Raw genomic sequence first — 21,731 nt, 5'->3', positions numbered from 1 at the left:
GCCAATGCTGTAGTCATGTGGCATTGCTACACAGTAGCAAGTTTACAGTACTAGGAACATGCTCTGAGGCTGTGATGTAGTGTGTGTGCAACCAGCTGCATAGACATACATTGTCAAGATCAAACATGACGTAGTTCATAGTTTCTTAAAACTTTTTCCGCTTATAACCCTTTTTGTCTGAAAAACTTTTAACAACTCTGGGTGCATACAAGTTTAAAATAAGTAATAACATTTACTAATAAATCATAAATAAATGTATTTTAAAATAATTCTTTTTTCTTACCATTAAAGATGAAAGTAATGAGATGGGGGTACGGGCTTACTTTTACATGCAGAATTAAATGTTGACCGAGTATTTGATACCTCAGCAAGTAGAACATCTTCAACATTTTTCAGAATTGGTCAGTATTTTGATTGCTTAATAATTAATGCTAAGAACATTGTTTTATATACAAAGTGGCAGAATGTTTAAGGCTATTTCAGAAATTGTTAGAAATTATTTGCTAATCTCAAGCCAAAATTCATGTCAGGATTGTGGTAGTTTGAACTAGGTGTCTCCCCCAACCCACCCAAACTCAAATCAGCACATCAAATAACAGTTTTAAGGACAAGAGCTCTAATGCAATACAATCCAAAGATATACTATTTGATACACGCTGGGGAATAAAGGTAGAAAAATATTGAGTTTTGGGGGTAAGTAAGGCAATTACATTTTGATATGAGCAGAAGACTCTGCATGCACCATAAAAACACTGCCATTCGTAGCATGCAAGGGTCTGATTCTGAGCTGTGTTTCACACAGTGCTCACTGGTGTTGCACGGTATGACAGCACGTGGTGCATAGCACGTGTGCTATGTTCAGAACTAAGGTGGCAGGGCAGACATACAGCACAGCGTGGGCAAATGCTGCCAGGAACCCAGGAATCATTTCTGTATCTGATTTTGAATTAATGTTGGGTCATTTTGGCTTTTGGTGTTGCCAAATTTTTCTTGACACTCACATTCATTTAGACAACCCCATATGGGGTCACAACATGGTTTAAGAGGCCAGGCTGTATGTACACAGCCATGCATGTGTATGTGACTGGCAACACAGTAGGCTTCTTCCAGCATCACTGAAGACATATGAGTCATGTGTCTGCCACCATGCAGGATGACTGTGATGTTATTAGATGAGAGGAATTTTTCATCTGCAGGGGGCTATTATGGCATGAACAGCCCATCACTGGCTGTCATGTTATGTGGCACATGATGGTTGTATGTCTTAAATGCATTTTCAAAAGATGAGGTCTGTCTGTGGTAAGACTTTAAGGAATATAAACCTTGAACCCACATCTGATACTTCCTTTGTGTCTTATATAACATTTAACTGTATTCAAGCAAAGTTCACATAAATGTCTCAAAATTTGAAGACTCTAAAGTAAGGATGTGCAGTTACAATCTAGGGGTTATACAGCCCCCTTGGCTGCATTCGGAAAAAAAAGTCTCATTGGATACAGCCATGTATATGCATGGCCTGTGACTACATTTGTGCTATAGTGTCAGAGATGAGGCCACATGGTCCACAAAGCTAGTCACTTTGTTTTGTATGTTTATTTTTATTTATTTGAGAGCAACAGAGAGAGAAAGAGTGAGAGACAGAGAGAGAGAGAATGGGTGTGCCAGGGCTTCCAACCACTGCAAACGAACTCCAGATGCATGCGCCTCCTTGTGCATCTGGCTAACATGGGTTCTGGGGAATCGAGCCTTGAACCGGGGTCCTTAGGCTTCACAGGCGAGCAGTTAACCGCTAAGCCATTTCTCCAGCCCCTAGCCACTTTTTGATGCAAAAGAAATAGTGCTATCTGGCATCAAGGAAAGCTTCTTGCTCAGTGCCCACCTTGAGCAATGGCCACAGCCCTCTGAAGTTAGCATCTGGGCCCCACTGTATGGTGTGCGCACATGCATTCACGAGGGAAGTGTGAGTGGGGGTGAACACTCTGCCAGAAGCAGCTGGGCTCAAATCCTGGGTCTTACCTCTCTTGGACTTAGTCCTCCATCTTTAAACGGGGGGCTTTACTTCCTGTCACATCCTCCTAACTTCTACAAAGGCCTATGTAGTTACTGGCTACAGGGTAGTTCCCCTCCCAGGGTCTTCAGCATTTTCCAACTTTCCTCCAAGCATGAGGAAGGTCCTCTTTACAACACATTCTTAAACAACGCCTGCTTGGTGAATGGACTCTGTGTGCCAGAGTCAGATAGTTCCCCTCTTTTCTTTCTTTTCTTTCCTAATTTAATCCAGAATTTGGACTTGACTTGCAGAAACTTTGCCAGGGCTTGCGAATACTCATTTGCTCACTGACTTTCAAGAATGGTGAGGCCACGTAGTAGTGGCTGGATGGAGTGCTATCAGCTGGTCATAGGGGAAAGAAATCTCCTGGACTGCAAAACAGCCAGGCCAAAGGTGTCACCCCAAGGCCCTTGTTCAAATGTCTGGCTCTGTTTCCTGGGATAGAAGAAAGCTCCTCTTCAATGGACACTGAAACTTGGTACCTTTAAGTTGGGTAAGGAGAGATAAGCAGGCCACCCAGACAAGGGGGACATATTTGATTTAAGGCCTAGCCACAGCACAAAGGTGGAAGATGGTGGTCCAAATCTTGTTTCTTCACCTGGCAGTGTGCCAGACCTAGGGATCTGGTGGTGCCAAGGGCTATAGAACTCTGATTCTGTTTCCAGTTCTTGCCCTTTTGGGCCTGTGAGTTCTGTCCTTTGTGCCAGTGGAGCCCCCATTGCTGGCATAGTGTGGGGCTTCAGTATAGGACTTAGGAGAGGGGTACATGCTTGGGTGCCACCAGTAGCCAGACAACAGAAGGCACAGTTGGCTGTGGGCGACAGGGACAAGGACACAGGAAAAGCCTCACTCCTCAAGACATCCTGAGTTCTGTCCCCTTGCAGCTCTGCAGGAACAAGCAGGAATAAGCAGGCACATGCAGACCTGCTGTTTCTAGGTCTTTTTAAAATTAAGCTAGAAATCCAGCTTCCAAGGGAATCTAATTATTTTCCAATGCAAGTTACAAATTGAAATTAAGAACCCACACTGCCCAGGTGGATGAGGGCACAGCTGCAGGGTTAGCTGGCTGGAGGCAGCCAGGGTTGTTCCTTCCGGCTTAGGAGGGAACAGCTGCTGCTCCGTCAAAGTCCCCAGAGTCAAGGATAGTTAGTGATGCCTTTGGGGGCATCTGTGGACACCACTGTGCTTAAACACCAAACATGTGTTTCTCAGGGCACAGGTGTGTGGAGGGTCTCTTCAGGTCATGAGCTTCCGTGCCCAGCATGCTTGGAATACCAGACCCATCTGGGCACTGGGACACAGGCAAGAGCATAATGTGGTTCTGTACTCAAGTTGCTCAGAACAGGCATGGTTCAGAAGCACACCAAGGGTGGCTGAGATATCTGGGTTGGGGGAGCTTTTCAAATGAAGATGGCTTCAGCTCCAAATGCAGTGGCTTGAGGTGGTGGGAAAGCCTGTAAAAAGGCATTTCTGTCTCCCAGTGTGTGGTTTGGACCTGGCTGAAGGGTAGGGTTCTGTGGTGTTTGAATCAGATGGTCCCTGTAGACTTGTGTGTTTTGAATGCTTGCAGGTGTCAATTTGGGAGGTGGAGCCTTGCTAGCAGAGGTGAGTAACAGGTCAGCCTTGGGGGTGGTATAGCCAGCTTTCTTTTGTCAGAGCTCAGCTCACTCTCTTGCTACTTGCTGCTAGCTGCTGTGGCATAATATGATGTCCAGTCTCTGCTCTACCATCCTTTCCCTGCCACACTGAAAGTTCAACGTGGGACTGGAAGCCAAACTAAACCCTTTCCTCCTGTCAGCACTTTTGGTCAAGTGTTTTGTCCCAACAATGCAAAGATAATTATGGTGGTTCTGAGGAGAGGCAAGAGATGAAGTCATCTCCTCTGGGAAAGTCTTCTGCTATTAGGAAGAGGAGGAAGAAGCTCCCATTGGCTGAGGTCTTACACAGGCCACCCTGCACAGGGAGGCACTTTACCATCTGTCTATATTGTTCCAGCAGCCCTGTAAGATTCTCCTTCCCAGGCATGGCCAACAGGGCTCAGTGAGGTTGAGCAGTATGAACAAGGTGCCACAGTTGGAGTCACACCCATGGGGACCTGAAGAGCCAGAGTCCTTCAAGAAAGAGTGCTGAATAGTTTCAGCTCCCTCCAACCTCCCAACAGAGCTGTGTTCCTTGCCAAGCCTTTTGCCTCTCCCTCCCATCTGTCTGCAACTGCCCAGGATGTCTCCTTTGACGACTCCATCTGTTATGCATTTCTGTTTTAAGATGGCCCCCTTAACACACTACCGCCCTCTGTCACTGAGCTCATTCTAACAGATACTCACCATGTGCCTGGTAAAGTTCCAGTTGTGGGCCAGTGGCTCTGGCCCTCACAGAGCTCCTATCCCAGGGGATGGGGTGGCGCATAGACCAGTGATGACAGACAGTACAGAGACATTGGGAGGACAGACTATCCTTGCTTCTTCTTCTTCTGGCATGGGTAATCCCACCTCTCTTCAGGTCCCTACCTCCTCTGGGAATCCCCCTGACAACTGATAAGGGAGCTTGGGAGCTGCTGCCTGTCCTTGGCTCCCATGGGGAGCTGACAGTTGTCAAAGCAGAAGTTAGAGTCCCTGTAGATGGACAAGGAGGGCCAGGCATCATCACTCCTTGGTGACAGCTTGAGGCATCTTCTGAGCTTGTCTCATGCAGACTCCAGCAAAGAGATGACAGCCTAGCCAGAAAGCAGAAATGACATGCTTCGCTGGGCTCCCAGCCTGGGAAGATGTGGGCTGTCACTGTTCTCAGGCCCTCCATGGGCTGTTTTCTGCACCAAGTTGCAGTGAGGCCCCCCTGAGGAACTTCTCCCCTTGGAGTTGTATCTTAGAAGAATGAGGGGTTCACATAAGTGTGCTTTACCTTTCCATCAGGCTCAGGGATGGCCTACACACCCGATTTTTCATGCTCAGCACTTGGCAAAGGGTGTAGCAGGCGCTCACTGCATGTCTTCTGAACAAGTGATAAGTGAGTAAATTCTTACAAGGTAAAATGGCCCCACACATTCCTTTATAAAAGGGCTCTGGGGAGAAGCCTCAATAGATAAGGTGCTCGTCATGAAAACATGAAGACTGAAACTTGGATCCCCAGCACCCATGTAAATGCCAGGCAGAAATAGTGGCCCTGCTGTGATCCCAGTGCTGGGGAGGCAGAGACAAGGGATCCACAGAGCAAGCTGGCTAGCTAGACTAACCAAGTAGGCAAGATGTGGGTTCACCTGGGAGAGCCTGCCTCAGTAAATAAAGAGCAAGATGCCTGACATCAATCCCTGGCCTCTTGCACACACATGCATGTGCACCTGCACACTTGTGAACACACTCATGAATACACAAACATGCATATAACACACACACACACACACACACACACACACACACACACACACACTTACCTATTCAAACAAAAAGGGGCCCTAGGGGCTGAGAATTGGTTGAGTGGGTAACGTACCTGCCACACAAGCATGAGGATGTAAGATCGGATGTCCAGCACCCCTGTAACATGCCGGGCATGGTGGCACTCTCCTGTCATCCCAGCACTGGGTTAGCACAGACAGAATCCCTGGAGCTCGCTGGCTAGCTAGTCTAGCCCAATTGGTGAGCTCTAGGTTCATCAAGAGACCCTTTGTTAGATGATAAGGTACAGACTAAGACCCCTGACATTGACCTCTGGCCTCCTCTCTCTCTCTCTCTCTCTCTCACACACACACACACACACACACTCTCTCTCTCTCACACACACACATGCACACACACACAATTACATCTATTCACACACATGGATGCACATGCACAAATACTCGTCCACACATGCACATGCAAAAGAAAAAGGGGGCGGAGATTCTGTCTGCTGGTGGACAGCAAGCCTCACCAGTTTCTGTCTTTCCTTGTGCCCACAGCTCTTTCTTCATCACAGTGGGACACCAACGGTGGTCAGGCTGGCGAAGGTGATCTGAACACACGGTGGTGCACACAGGAAATGGATGGCCTCTAGTCAACATAGGGCACTCCATGGAGATGTCCCAGGGCCCAGAAGCATTGCACAGAAAGTAGGAAGGCAGAGGATGAGCAGATGGTAGCCAGGTTCTGGGCAGGGATAGATGGCTCAGGCCTCCTGCCTACCCAAGCCTGGCAACAGGCTGGGCCTGCGGACTGTCTGGGTGCCCCTGTGACTCTGAGTAGAAGTGATGGGAAGGACTCCTGCTTTTTTCCCTTTGATTGTGGATTGCATTGGTGATAGAGGGTGAGGTTTCCGGTGCCCTTTCCTTGCCTTGCCCTGTGCGGACATACTCTGAGCTCTAGGTGTGACATGGGACTGGCCCCTTGTGTGGTCAGTCACAGCCAGCCATACCATTCTTTGAGGCCAGCCTGACCTTCCATGGGCTGATTTAACCAGCCTCAGAAAAAGAAGTTGAGCGGGAGGCGTTGAGCTCCTGTTCTGGGGATGGGGTCTGGCCAGGGTGTTGTCATGAAAGCCGAGCCTTATGGCTCCAGGGAGTGTGCTTACAGAGGACAGCACAGCTTCCCACAGTGCTCAAGGCAGCTCTGGCTACGTTCAGCATGGCAGAAAGCATGGGAAATAATCTCACTGTCAGAGCAGGATATATACAAAGCTGGTGACTCTGGCCTCAGGCTGTGAGCATATCACGCAGTAAGGAGGCCCATGCTGGAGTTTTGTTATGTACTCCAATTCTGCAAGAGCCTTCTGCCCATGCCCAGGGCTAAAGTGCTAGTGGTTAGTTCCCAATCCCTGCTGGGTCTATGCTTCTGGGCTAGCATCTCTCCCTGCTTCCTCATGTGGGGCCACCTGGAGCACCTAATGGAGCCAGAGGGGCGGGTCTGAGTCCTCCCTGTTCTGGCACTGGGCCATTGACTTGGGTTGTTCAAGTTATGAATGGAATCCCATCCGGTCAAGTTCTTCATAAGCCATTCATCCTGCACCATCTCCAAGGCTACTGACAGGTTATCCCACCTTCCCAACTGCCACAGGCAGGAGCTTCGCGATAGCACATACACACACCCCTCAGGGACTGGAGCAACCACAGATTCACACGAATAAGGGTCAGGCCCCATGCATAGCTGCCTACACTGGCACCACCTGGGGACTGGAACATACTCTTTTTTTTTTTGTTTTTGTTTTTCGAGGTAGGGTCTCACTCTGGCTCAGGCTGACCTGGAATTCACTATGTAGTCTCAGGGTTGCCTCGAACTCACGGCACTCCTCCTACTCTGCCTCCTGAGTGCTGGGATTAAAGGCGTGTGCCACCATGCCCGGCCGTAACGTACTCTTTTGATGTGCTTTCATATCTGTGGAAAGCAGGACTCAGAGCTGGTGGGGTCTGTTTCTTTGACACTAAGGTTGGAGTGTAGGTGGGGTATGGAGAGGAACCCCTAACCCTGATCTGCTTCCTGCCTCTCTTGGACCCTCCCCCACCTCCTTTATCTTCCACAGCATGTGCCTCTTCCTTCTGTGCCTATCTCCAGGGACTTCTCTGGGCCCTGCTCCTCCTACTCATGGTGGCATTTTCCTTGTCACTTTCCTTGGGTCAAAATCTGGTAGGGTAGAAGAAGAATCTCAATTACAAGGGAATGAAAAATAACTTATTCTCAGATGACATGACAGTCGCCAGAGGGAGCCTGATGGCAGAGGTCAAGTCCAAGGGGACCTGTTGTACCACATGGGCTCTGAGACTGGCAGGCGTATGGGAGGGAGGAGGTAACACTAGGATGAGGAATGGCATGTGATGCTGCCCAGGACTCCATCTTGAAAGGAGACTTCACATGGAGCCCTGGGCTGTGTGCTCAGGGAGGTCAGTGATGTCTTGCAGTCATTACTGATAGAAATCAGAATTCTTGCATCCTGTCTGGCCGGAGGATGCCAGTAGCTCAGTGGCCCCTGCAGGGGAGGGGTGTGGCCCCAGGCTCTTCACTCTGCCCTTCTGTGTCCTTGGCAGCAACCACTCTTCCCTCCCCTTCTCTCCTCTTCCTTCCCTTCCCTTCTTTTCCTTTCCCAGAAGACTTTTCCTTTTCTGATGTTGGTCAGGTCAGCACATGGAAGGTCAGGCCAGTCTTACAGGGTTGTGTGGCTGGCTAACTGTAACCCCAAGAGGGACCATCAGGGAGAACTCCAGGTTCCCTATCACATTCAGAGCTCAGAAGTGGCCCAGTGCAGTGTGGCCTCTTGGCAAGTACTAGTGTTCTACAGAGACCCCTCCCAATGACCTGGTGGAAGCTCAGAGTGGCCAAAGTTTGGGATACAAACCAACAACTTCCAGTATCTGACTTTTTGTGGATGATAACTTCATTAAGGCAGTACTGTGTGCTAGAGAATGTTCTAGAAATTTTAAATGCATTGTTACCCTCAGTCATTATAACAACCATAGACACCAAGAACCTTATCCCCGCACAGGTAAGAAAAATTAGCCCCAAACAGAAGTAGCCAGCCCTAAGCCACATGGCAGGCCTGCAACAGATTCCACACTGGATCTGACACAGCTGGGCGTGGGGGCTTAGCCCTAGCCTCTGGTTATCAGCACCTTCCTCAGTTGTTAGCACCTGCATGGCAGAGTTTCACATGACAACCATGTTTGTTTGATGCCAGGCCCTAGTGTAAGCTTCAGATGAGGAGTAAGCACGGGTAGTCCACATTAAATTCTTGGAATCAGCAAGTGCCTGGAGGTGAGGATTCCCAGGCTGGGCAGGGAGTGCAGGCGGCAACAGACCGTGGAGGGGTCTGAGAAGGTTTCATCTTGGCCACCGTGTTCTTGCTGTTGGTGTTGAAGTGGGGCTTTGTAGCAGTCGCCTTCTCATTACTGGAACAAACCCAGCCAGAAGCAGTTTATGGACTCAAATAGTTTATTTCTGGCTGAGTTTCAAGAGGAACTTTCATCGTGGTGGGGAAAGCATGGCCGAGCAGACAGCTAAGCGTCACATCTTCACGTGTGGCAAGCAGGGCTGGGCTACACAACCCCAAGTCCTGCACCTAGCGCTCCACTTCCTCTAAGCAAGACTCCACCCCCCAAAGGCTCCACACTGTCCTGAACAGTGCCACCCACTGGGAATACTAAGCATTCAAACACATGACTGTGGGGACACTTTACATTCAAATTGCCACAGGCTTCCACCCCTCTGGTTTTTGTCACAATGACCTTTCTAAGTCCCATCCTGTCAGTTTGCATTCTGTGATGGTTGTTCTGAGCAGCGTCAGGGGTGTGCTTATTCCTGAGTTGCCTAGGACACATTTGAGAACCAAGTGGGTCAAGAAGACCCACAAGGGTGCCATCTTTCAGGTCAGTCAGGTTGTCATGGGCCAATTTATGAGCCAAGAGATGCACACAGATGCAAGCAATCCTCCTTGGAGGCCAGAGAACAGCTCCCCTGACTTCTGGTGTGTTCACTTCCCAGCTTCTGATGGGCCCGTTCCATCAGTCCCCTCCATCTTCTGGTAGGTACACATTCTCTCCCTCCACCCTAGCAGTTAAAGCATGGTTTCCTCTCCATTTATTTTAGAGGTTTGCAAAGAAACCACTCTTGGACTGAGCCTCGTGTACCTAGACTTTCTAGACATCTTAAGTCTGTCTTGCTCTCTAAGTCTCTTCCAGGTAAGTCCCAGGGTCTCACTGTCTTCAGTTCAGTAAAGGGGTATTGTTCCAGAAGGGTGGGGATCCACATTGGAACCCATGGCTCATGGCTATGGCCTAATAAGCAACCTGGTCAATAGGACTTCTCCATAAGTTCTTTTTCTGGAGGGGTATCCCCTCTTTGTATCCTACTTTTTTTAAAAGTAGGTGCACTAGGGCCTCTAGCCATGGCAAACGAACTCCAGATGCATGCATCCTATTCTTGAGATGGGGGCAGCCTTAGGCCAGCCCCCAACCTTCAAGGCTCACTGTCCCCCCAGGAGATTCTCTACCAACTAGACTAACTTTGACACTGACATGCAGAGCCTAGTCACTCTTGGTCTATTCCTGATCAGAAATGTGACTGCATTTTCACATAAACCAGAAGTGCATCACATTGTGTTTCCTCAAGTGAGCCCATGGCCTCTAGCGCAAGGTGAAGGGCTGTGGCTTTGAGCCTTCCCTCCCACCCCAGGGTTTCAAGCCTCCAGGGTTGATGTCTCAGGACTCAGGGACACCCTCCCAGGGCTTTCTGTCCACCTACAATTTGGGCAGAGAGCAGCTTCCTCCAGCTCATAGGCCCTGTGGAGAGCAGAGAGGGGGGTTGTGCAGCTGGGAGCCTCCTATCTTATACAGCACTTCATGCTTAAGCTGGGTTACATATTTTTGCTCATTTCCTATTCTATAGCCTCCAAAGCCATCCATTCACTCGTTCATTCAACTCTACCAAGCACCTGCTAAGAACTGGAACAGTGCTGAGAACAGTTGTACTAGAGGAGAGAGACAAATATGGAGGCCCTGAGGTATAGATCGGCCCCCGTGCAAGAACCAACCTGGATGAGGCAGCAACTGGCCTGGATTTTCTGGGTCTTGAGGTCATGCGAGGAGCTTCAGTCTTACTCCACAAGCAGTGGAAAGGCTTCAGAGTGGGGAGGGTTTAAGTCAAGGAGTAAATGCCTTTGCCTCTTGAAGCATTGATTATTATGCTTTCCCCTCCTCTTCAAATGATCTTCAGCTATCTAAGGAATTCGGGGCTGGAGCAGGAGTATGGGAATTCCAGGCATGACCCATTCCTCAGGCAATAGGAAGGGCAGCCAGGCTTTGGAAGAAGGCCTACTGAGGGAGCCATCATTAGTGAGGATTCTGTGAGATGCTGAAAAAGCTGGCCAAAGCCAGCTTAGAGTGCCAGGTGAGGGCTGGGGCCCTCTTTCAGAAGGCATTGGGGAGTGTTCTAGGCAGAGGAAGGAAGAGGTCACTATTGTGACTATAGCGAAGAACCATGATAGGGGGCAGGACATAAGGCAGGAAATCCCTGGGGACTCCCTGCCACCTGTCTCCTTCTTTGGGAGATGAGGTAGGAGGAGCTGGGGGAGGAGAAATGTTCTCTGTTTGGTAGCTCTTTTGCCGCATATGTCAGCTCTCTCCTCAGAAATCTTGTAGCTGTGTTCCTACTGAGGATGTGAGCCTTGCACACTGGGAATTTTTCTAATTATTCCCAGGTGGCTTCATGCTCAGGTGGCCTCTGCTGCCTTTGGCTTTTCAGCTTAACCTCAGATCCTGGGGGAATATCAGCTTCAAAGCCCTCGAGAACCTGATGAAGCTTGAGGAGGTGGAACAGGCCCCTACCTCAGGCCAGAGGACCAGGGCCACACAGTGTCCCACATCTCCCACATAGTCTGCGTCCCAGCCCATTCTGTTCCCATGTAGCCAAATTGTGGACATGGGGCAGGTGGAGTGGCAGACAGCAGCAGAAGGTCCGTGAAGTTGGAGTTTGGGCTCTTTGCTGGACCTGCTCAGTAACCCCTTCCACTAAGCCTATGTGGGTCTCACCCACAGAGACAAGGCTGCTGAGGCCTGGTCTGGACTAAGGTAAGGAACATGAACTGGTTCAGGCTGAGAGCCACCCTTCCAAGCTAGGGCAGGAGGCACAGCCACCACTAAGTAGTGTCCTCCTTGGACAGTGAGGCTGGAACCTGCACCCCAGCTCCCAGAGAAGAGGGGTGCACAGGACATTGGAGCAAAGCCATGTGGACATGTGTGAAGCTGTGTGGCACACAGAAGCTTCCTGGGGAGAAGACATGCTGCACTGTGTTCAAAGCTAAGGAGTGGCCACAGCCAGCCTTGGTCACAAGCTGGCCTTGTCGCAGGATGACCTTGGCTCCATACTTGACTTTACTAAGAGCATCCAGAGTTGCACCTGCTCCACAGCAGTCCCCAGAGATACCTGAGAACTTTCTCTGTACCCCAACTTTGTATTGAACGAGGGACTGTCTATATTCCATACAAGTGGACAGGGCTAGCGGGTGTCCCTGTCCCAGGGCTAGGAAGTGCTGCCCTCATGCCAGTCCATATCACTTTTCATATCTGTCTCTTTTGCCTGAATCTGAGCCCTAGGTTCCCACAGCTCCACCCTTCAATTAATTTCTCTAATTTTGTGAAAATACAGTGTCATTTTCTTCCCTTTCAGATCCTTGATGACTCTTCCAACAAAGTTGGAATCCTCTTGCTCTGTATGGTCCAGCCTAAGTGCCTCTCCCCTGCCTCCTCCTCTGAGACCCTCCCTTAGCCCCATGTGTTGGACATGCCTCCTTGCTCCTGACCCAGGACCCGTGTACACTCCTCTATCTGCCAGGAGCACCAAGCACCATCTCCACTTAGCTGAGCTAACTTGTTCTCAGTTCTCACCTCGCATGAACAGCTGTGTCTTTTAGGGACTCCTCTGACTCCCACTTAGGGAGACTGCACTATCTACTCTGTAGCTCCCACATTATGAAGAGTATGAAATGCGCCACAGGCCCATGCACTGAACACTTGGTTCCCAGCTGGTGGGTCTATTTGGGGAAGTTATGGAAACTTTGGGGGGTGGGACTTAGCCACTTAGCTGGAATAGGTAGGTCACTGAGGGCAGGTCTTTGGTCCACAAACTGTTCCTCTCTCTTCACTCCCTGTCCACTATGACATGGGATGCTCCATTGCACCTCTTCCACCATGATGGACCAAATCCTCTGAAACCATGAGCCAGAATAGTTCCTCCTCCCTAAGAATAATTACAATAACTAGGATAATAGAATAACTCAAATAGCTCCTCCTCCCTAAGAGTAACTAGAATAACTAGCTAGAATAACTAGATAATCGAATAACTAACTAGAATAACTAGCATAACTCATCCTCTCTACCTCCCTCAGGAGGACCAGTTACACTGAGTCCAGAGTGCCAACACTCTCTTCTGGGTATCTGCCTCAGAAGAGGCCAGGCTAGAGTACCTGGGCCACTCAGCCTGCTGGCTTATGTTGAGAAGTCCCACTGAGAGCCACAGAGGGGCCTGTCACTGTCATGTACTTAACGTCCATGTTGGGGTTAAGATGCACTTAGCTGTATTTAGTTCTGTGTCAATGTTGCCCTAACCCAGGCCCTCAGACCCAGGGTAGAGGGACAGATGGTACCTGACTCTGACATAGCTTTAAAGGAATGGTTGTCCAGGTCAAAGTTAAGTTCTGTGTTAGTCCACTTCCCTTTGCTGTGACAGAATTACTGAGGTAGCCAAAGTCAAAGAGGAAAGGTGTCTGAGGTTTCAGGCCTTGAGCACTTGGCTTCTGTGCTCGGGGCTGTGTTCAGACTTTCTTGGGTGAGGCTGGACATCATAGTGGAAAGCATGTGGCCAAGCACAGCTCTTCACCACATGGCTGCTAGGAAGGAGAGACAGGAGGAGAGAGGGAGAAGGGTCCTAATACCTCCTTCAAGAGCACACCCCTACTGACCTGACTGCCTTTTGTTGGGTCCCATCTAGACGGTACACCAGTTTACCAGTCCACCACAGACTGGGCACCAAGCTTTTTAGTGCATGAGCCTTTAAGGGGCATTTCAGATCCAAACTTGAACTGGGTATGGTGGTACATGCCTTGAATTCCAGCACTTGGGAGACTGAAGTTGGAGGATCGTCATGAGTTTGAGGCAAGTGTGGACTACAGAGTGAGTTCCAGGTCAGCTTGGACTAGAGTGAGACCCTACATGGAAAAACAAACAAACAAAAAGATCCAAACTGTAATAAGCTCTGACTCTGGGGCTCGGGGAACCCTTGTCCACTGCTGCCATGGCTGGGAACTGAGCCTGCCCCTCAGGCACACTCACTCTGGAAGACTGCTGCCTCCGTTTGGCCCCATGGAGCCATCTGTTGATGGGAGCCTGTCCCCTCCCAGAACCCAGACAGTACCCACTCCTAAAGCCCTATACTTTTCCTTGTCGTTAGGCTTGTGTATTTCACGTGCATGCATGGGTGTATGTGTGGGCACATATACACACATGTGTACCTGCATGTGTATGCAGAGGAAGGCCAGAGATTAATACTAGGTATCCTTCTCCATCACTCTCCACTTAATTTTTTGGACATAATCTCTCTTACTGAACCTAAAGTTCATTGACTCTGCTCATTTAGCCAGCTAGCTTGCTCTGGAATTTTGTCTGTGTCTGCCTCCCGAGTGCTGGAATTACAGGCATTCTACTGTGCCTTCCTGCCTCCCAAGTGCTGGAATTACAGACATTCTGCTGTGCCTTCCTGGCATTTACATGGGGTGCTGGGCATCCAAATTAAGGTCCTTAGGCTTGTGTGGCTAGTGCTTTATCCACTGAACTATCTCCCAGCCCCTGTGTATTTATTTCCTGACCATCAGGGCTATTCTGTACTTGTCCCCCCCACCCCCATCTTGAAGTGGGACCTGTGAGAGACCATAGGTGCAAGAGTGCAGCCTCAACAGTCCTCTAGTCTCACTCCCCTACCCTCCTCCAAGCTGTACCGGGGCCTTACACAGCCTTGATTATTCCTACCCATGGTTTGCAGCAGAACTCTGAGCCCAGCTGACAGTTTGCTCATCACAGATAAAGAAACCCTTTGGAAAAACTTCTCCTCTCCCTGTTAAGGAAAAGATCTGGTGTTAAGGCTCATTGTCTCAGCATAGATGGAAAAGAATCTTGCTTGGCCCTCAGATGTGGACAACAGCGCCTGTGGTTTAGGGGGTGCCCTCAACTCACCAAACCTCACAAGGAACTGCAGGGCAACGTGGTTTACCAGCAGTGAAAAATATACTTTTGGTTTTTGCAAACATTCCATTGTACATGTGTGGAAATTGAATCCTCCCAAGAGCGTGTGAGATGGATGGGGACTGAGATCCTGGTTTTACAGAGGAAATAGCCCATGGTGGATAGAGTGGCACAATCCACCAGAGGACCCAGTGAGCCTCCCCAGGGCCTTAACTTGTGAGCTCCTGGTGGTAAGGTGAGCACCTGAGTATTTGGTCGATGGTCCTCAGGACCCAGCATCTGCTCTGTGGCAGGTGTAGGACTTGGGCTAAGGCCACAGCACAGAGCCATGGTACACTCCTTCCCTGTTGGAAGGGAAGACGAGAAAAACGAAGCTAATTTGTAATCAGAAGGTAGCTTGGCTGCATGGAGGCTCCTGGAAGACATTGTGTTAGGCTAGAGGGAGGCATTGGCGTGGGGACCAGTGAGCTCAATGCTATACCCTTCAGTTGATACCATCTTTATCCACAACTGTGATTATAGCAATAACTGGATTATTTGTGACATATATATATGTATGTATATGTGTATATATACACATATATGTATATATATACACACATACACACACACACACACACACACACACACATATATACACACACATACACACACACACACATAATGTGCCTAGCATGGCACATTTTATATATATATATATATATATATATACATATATATACACACACACACACACACACACACACACACACACATATATATATATATACACACACACATAATGTGCCTAGCATGGCACACATGTGGAGGTTAGCTTGGAGTCTTAATCCTCACTTTTCACCTTGTTTGAGACAAGGTCTCTTGTTGTTCACCACTAGAAATGCCAGCCTATCTGGCTCACATACTTCAGAATTCTTCTGTCTGCCTCCTAATGCTGTAGGTGTATTGAGACTACAGAAGTGTGTGCCACTGCATATTGTTTGATGTGGGTTATGGGGATGTGGACTCGAATTCTGCTTGTCAGGCTTGTGCAGCAAGCGTTTTAAACCACTGGATCATATTCCCCAGCCCCACACTATTTTTGATGTGTATTTGTGTATGTACATATGTGTGCTAACGTGTGTAAGTGCACATGTATGTGGGATGCACATGTGTGTGCAGTGTATGAAGGTCAGAGGAAAACCTCAGTTGTTCTTCCTGAGGAATACTGTCCACCTCTTTATGTATATATGTAGTAAGTGTATGTGAGAGAGAGAGATGTGTGTGGTATGTACACATGTATGTGCTGGTGTTCTGCTCCATGCACACGCCTGTGGTGGCCAGATGAGAATGCTGGTTGTCCCCCCCACATCACTCACTTTTTCTTGAGATGTAGTCTCTTCTGGAGTTTTGGCCTTTTTACTAGCTCCAGTGATTCTCTGGTTTCTGCTTCCCACAATACTGGGGTCGCAAATGTGTGTGGCCATACCCAGTTGTTTACATTAGGGGCTGACCTGTGAATGCAAACCCTCATGCTTGTGTAGGAACTGCTGAGCCATCTCTGCAGCCCACTTACCTGTTCTTGAGACAGGGGGCCTATCATTGGCCTGAAGAACACTAATTAGTACACAGCTGATTAGTAAGCTCTTGGGATCCTCCTGTCCCCACCTCCCCAGAGCTGAGAGTCTGCACACCACCACATCTGGCATTTTTACATGGGTGCTGGGGATCTAAACTCATGCTTGCAAGGTAAGTAGTTGACCTACTGAGCCACCTCCTCAGCCCTGCCACTGGTCCATGTATCTCGGAGGCCCCTTGTCTGTGTGCACTGCATCCATCATGATAGGATTTTCCTTATTGCATCTTAGATTCCCCTAGGTGTCTTAGAAAGAGCAATTGCTATTGCTCAGATAAGAATTCTGAGTATTGGTGTATAGCAGGCCCTGGGAGGTGCAAGCTTGGCCATATCTGCCTTCTCAAAGAAGTAGTAGCCTCTGGGCTCACATGTGCAGATAACATGTGTGCTTGGTCCACATCTCACAACTTAGGGATGGAATTATTCCTTCAACGAGTATCTGCTGACCATGTGCTCCAAGGAGGGGACACAGTTGTCTGCTCACAGAGGGCTTAAGAAAGATGCATCACCAGTGCTTATGAGGAGCAAGTCAGATGTGGAGTGGCCCTTCTAAGAGGGCATGGCTTCCCAGCTGGCCTCAGCTTTAGTGGGCCAGTGAGAGAGGGCTGTTCAAGGAAGGCCTTGGGCATGAGAGGGGGAAATGGGAAAGCTCTGGGGGTGGAAAGCCTGTAACATCTCTGAGCCTGAAGCCAACCTGACCCCATTTCTAGAAGATTGTGATGGCTGTACTGTGGCAGGTGAGCACTCATGTTCCTTTTATGCTGTGGACCCCGCCAAAATCTGGAAATATTGGTGGACACCTGCTCAGAATAATGTTTTAAGATGTAAAAAAAAGTATGCAAATAAGACAGTGATAAAGTTCAAAGGAAGACAGAAAGACAGACAGAAACAACAAGTCCTCCATCTCCCTTCAGCCTGGGGTACAGGCAGCTGGGCCCTGGAAGACCCTTTGTGACCTAGTGTAACTATTTTGATTGTTTGTTTATTTTTTTTAATGAGAGAGTGACTGAGAATTGGTATGCCAGGACCTCCAGCCACTGCAATCAAACTCCAGATGCATGTGCCATCTTGTGTGCATGTGCAATGTTACGCACTTGCATCATCTTGTGTGTCTGGCTTACATGGGATCTGGAGAGTAGAACATGTGTCCTTAGGCTTTTCAGGCAAGCACCTTAACTGCTAAGCCATCTGTCCAGCCCATAACTTCTTTTTATTAACAGATGAAAGACAGACATAGTGGTGGGCACAGATGCCCTTCTGTATCTGTGAAGCTTGGTCCAGTACCCCCTAAGGTGCTCAAGTCCCTCTTGTAGAATGTGTGGAATTTGCATATGACCCCCACACAAATGTTCACATACTTCAATCATCTCTAGATCCTTACCATACTCAGTATGATGTAAACATAATTGTGCTGTTTAGGGGGAAGAGGTGGAAAAGGTTCACATATTCAGAAACTTTTCCCTAGGTATTTCTCATCTGAGGCTGGTTGAATCCAAAAAAGGTGGCCTCTGGGTTCGGAGGGAGGGTGGATGGTGCAAAACTTGTAGAGGCATCTCACAGCAGGCAGCAGCACCGTGGGTGCTTACGGTGAAGACACTCAGTTTCTCACATTCATTCTGAAAGGAGATGCTATGTTTCCAAAGTGACAGGCTTTGGCAAATGTATGGGTTCAGTTTCCTGGTCCACGTTCCAGCTGTGGATGAAGAGTCCCAGACAGGCAGGTGGGATGTCTCAGGAGGTCATGCAGGTGGTGGTGTCTGCAAGGGTTGGGAGGACATGGAGGATGGAGGAGGACGTGGTATGGCCGATATAAGTATGGGAAGAGGAAGAGTTGTGAATGGTCCCTCGGTTCCTGTCTGGAAGCTGTTGGGACATGAAGCCACATGCACAGCCAGAGGACTTTGGGCCTGTGGCTCCTGCTGATGACTTCCCGGTTGTCTTTCAGGTCAATGAAATCTACCAGGATGAATCCTTAGGAGCCCACATCAACGTCGTCCTGGTGCGAATTATCCTGCTGAGCTACGGGAAGGTGAGTGAACAGTCAGCTGAGTCCTGCCTCCTGACACACCCCCATGCTCTGAATTGAGCGGAGTCCCAAAACATAGTCTAGATTTCTTTAAGAAGTTTGCTTGCCCCAAACCTCCTTCCTCTCCCTGAGCACCCTGTGGTTCTGTAAGAAACAGACTTGAATTCTTCTTGCACTTGGCTAACACTCCACATGGTAAAGCCAACAGATCTGGAGATGCTGCCATTGCAGAAATAAATGTTCTCACAGATCCCAAGAGACCAAGACATAAGGCACAGAAAGCACATGATGGATCAGGATCCAGAAAGAGCTGGACAACCTGGCCAGAAGTTCTTGCTGTGGTCTCTGAATAGGACCAAAGGAAGCAGTGAGCAAGCTTATAGTGGCCACTTTGAGGAGCTACAGCAGGCTTGGGAGCATAAGAGCTATCCTAACATGTCCAGAACATTCCTGAGGGAGTGAGGCAGGTGGAGGGAGTCCAGAGTGTGGCTTCCCAAAAGCTCTACTTCTCTTGGTATTGGGATCCATTCTTTCCTAAGAGGATGAAGTTGAGGTTTAATGGGGACTGGAATTCTGTTTTTGAAAATATTTTTATTTATTTATTTATTTAGGAGAGAGAGAGGGAGAGGCAGATAGAGAGAATAGGCACACCAGAACCTCTAGCCATTGTAGATGAACTCCAGACATATGTGCTGCCATGTGCATCTGCCTTACATGGGTACGGGCAAATTGAACCTGGGTCCTTAGGCTTACAGGCAAGTACCTTAACTACTAAGCCATCTCTCTGCCCCATTATTCTCTGTTTTTGAGTATATAAAGGAGGTGGTTGGGGATCTGGGCTCTGGACTGGTTGATTTTCTTAGGAAAGACACATTCACTTTGGCTTCAACTGGGCTCTTTTGCCCTACCTACCACTTCCTGTTTTCAAACTTGGAACCCTCATTCCTACCAACATGCATGAATGTATTAGTCACATTTCTCATCTCTCTGGAAAAATACCTGACAAAAGCAACTTGAGGAAGGGTTTATTTTGACTTCTGTGAAATATTTCAAAGAAAACCAGTAGGAACCTCAGCAAACTGGCAAAAAGCTAACTAAGGGAGGGTTTCATATCTGGTCCAAGTTTTTAGCAGATTACATGTTAAGGACATCGTGGTAGAATGAATAAAGCAAAGTCAATTATTATGTTATTTTCCCCTTGCCTTACAAAAGTAGGTGTCTTTTCCCTAAATGAGGCAGTGTAACAACCACATTTACATTGTATTAGGCATTATCAGTAATCCAAGATGAATTAAAGTATATGATAGGATGACATCATTTATGTGAAAATAGTACAGTATTATATGTAAGAGACTTAAACATTTGTAGATTTGGGTGGCCAAGGTGGGCCTTAGAATCAATTCTTCACAGTTATGTGGGGTGACTGTAATGGTAGTGAAACCTACAGCGTGCTTCTCCAGGCAGAAGAGAAAGTGTTCTGGGCTATCAGCCCCACTAGGAAGCTGTTGGCAGTCTCCACTTCCCACTATGTGCATGCACATCCTTCTTTGCATAGGAACACAGTGAGCAAGCTAAGGAAGGTTTGCAGTGGTTCTGGGATGCATGGTCGGTTCCTCATGATTCTGGTATATGTGGTCTGTTCCTCATGGTTCTGGGATGTGTGGTCTATGCCTCATAGTTCTGGGATGTGTGGTTGATCTTCATGGTTCTAGGATACATAGTCTGTTCCTCATGGTGCTGGGATTCATAGTCTGTTCCCCATGGTTCTGGGATGTGTGGTCTGTTCCTCATGGTGTTCCTCATAGTCTGTTCTCTGTGGTTCTGGGATGCATGGTCTGTTCTACATTCTGGGGTAGATGGGAGAGCAAAGTAACTTTTTTCTTTGCTGTGATTAAAAACCTGACCAAATCAACTTAAGAAAGAAGGATTTAAATTTATATCAGCGTACAGTTTGGGGGACACCACTCATCATGGCAGGGAAGTCCCTGAAGCAGGAGGGTGAGGCAGCTGTCATATTACACCTACAGTCAGGAAGCAGACAAAGATGAATGCTGGTACCCAGCTCGCTTGCTCTTTTTTACTCAGTCTGGGATGCTGTCATCAACAGTAAAGATGAGTCCTCTTACCTCAATTAACCAGCTCTGGACAATCCCACATAGATATGCCCAGGGACTTATTTCTATGATGATTCTAAATCTTGTCAAGCTGGCAACCAAGGTTAACCACTGCAGTGAGCCTAACCATGGATTTGTCTGTACACTAGGCAGCTTGCCTTCCTCAGCTGGTTCCTCCCATTGGTTAAAAGGAAAAATTCAGAAACAGTATAGGTATGAGGTTCATTACTCACCTGTGTAGGCAAAGCCTTAGATCATATTTGCTCCAAGGTGTGTCTGTGGTTTCCCAGGTTCATGTGCTGAACAGAGCTATGCTTTCTTTGTTGCTACTTCTTGAAGGCTCATCGCTGGTTTCAGATGTGTGATGAGGCATACTCACAGTCAGCGCTGTGGCAACACTGTTTTGAGAATGGATCTGGGTATCAGAGACTGGGGTCTCCTAAAATGGAAGGCTTCCTGGTAACATGAGGGTATTTCGAGACAGAGAGTTCCGTTACCATTTGCAGAGTTATCAGCCCAGGTTGAAAGTCTGTCAGCTGTTTTTCTCCGTGCAGTTTTACTAATTTCAAGGAGTAATTAAGTATAGGTAACACACCACAACAGAAAGTCTTTCACTGCCCTAAAGTCCACCTAATTATCGTTTTAACCCAAACACCAAAAACTGATGAAGGTCATGTGTTTACAACACAGTCCAGACCTGTCTCCCTTCTAAAAATAGGCATATAGGCTGGAGGGATGGCTTAGCAGTTAAGGCACTAACTGCAAAGCCAAAGGTCCCAGGTTCAATTCTCCAGGACCCATGTAAGCCAGATGCACAAGGTAGCACATGATTCTGGAGTTCTTCTACAGTGGCTGAAGGCCCTGGCACACCCCTTCTCTCTCTATCTGCCTCTTTCTCAAATATAAATTATATATATATATATATATATATATATATATATATATATATATATGCACTAGTTGTAAGGTAGAAAGAGTTTTAATTAAATAATGCATGAAAGAAACGTGTTATAGTGAAATGGGGCTCATCCAAGGAATGTGGAGATGGTTTAATATCAGGAAATCTATTCAGATAATTCAAGCATCATTGGCTAATGACAAAACATCATCTGACACTTCTATGTGCAAAGTGTTATGCTAGGAATAAACACTGTCATGGTCCCTGTCCTCGGGGACAATGCACCAATGCACACAGGGAAACTTGTCATGGAGCAACTCAAGGCTCATGGTGGAGAACACAA

The 21,731-nt window shown here is 48.0% G+C and overlaps 1 protein-coding gene across 1 annotated transcript in view; it reads left to right on the top strand.

Moving 5' to 3' along the window:
* The window catches only part of Adamts2 (ADAM metallopeptidase with thrombospondin type 1 motif 2), a 240,848-nt gene that overhangs the window by 165,510 nt on the left and 53,607 nt on the right, over window positions 1-21,731 (top strand). The window contains exon 5 of the mRNA XM_004666621.3: window positions 18,296-18,379. Within this exon, the coding sequence (XP_004666678.1) occupies window positions 18,296-18,379 (84 nt within the window). The remainder of the gene's footprint in view (window positions 1-18,295; window positions 18,380-21,731) is intronic.

Source organism: Jaculus jaculus, chromosome 6, assembly GCF_020740685.1.
Source record: "Jaculus jaculus isolate mJacJac1 chromosome 6, mJacJac1.mat.Y.cur, whole genome shotgun sequence".
Lineage (NCBI taxonomy): Eukaryota > Metazoa > Chordata > Mammalia > Rodentia > Dipodidae > Jaculus > Jaculus jaculus.
The sequence above is the reverse complement of the archived record's forward strand: the minus strand, read 5'-3'. Positions and strand labels throughout refer to the sequence as shown.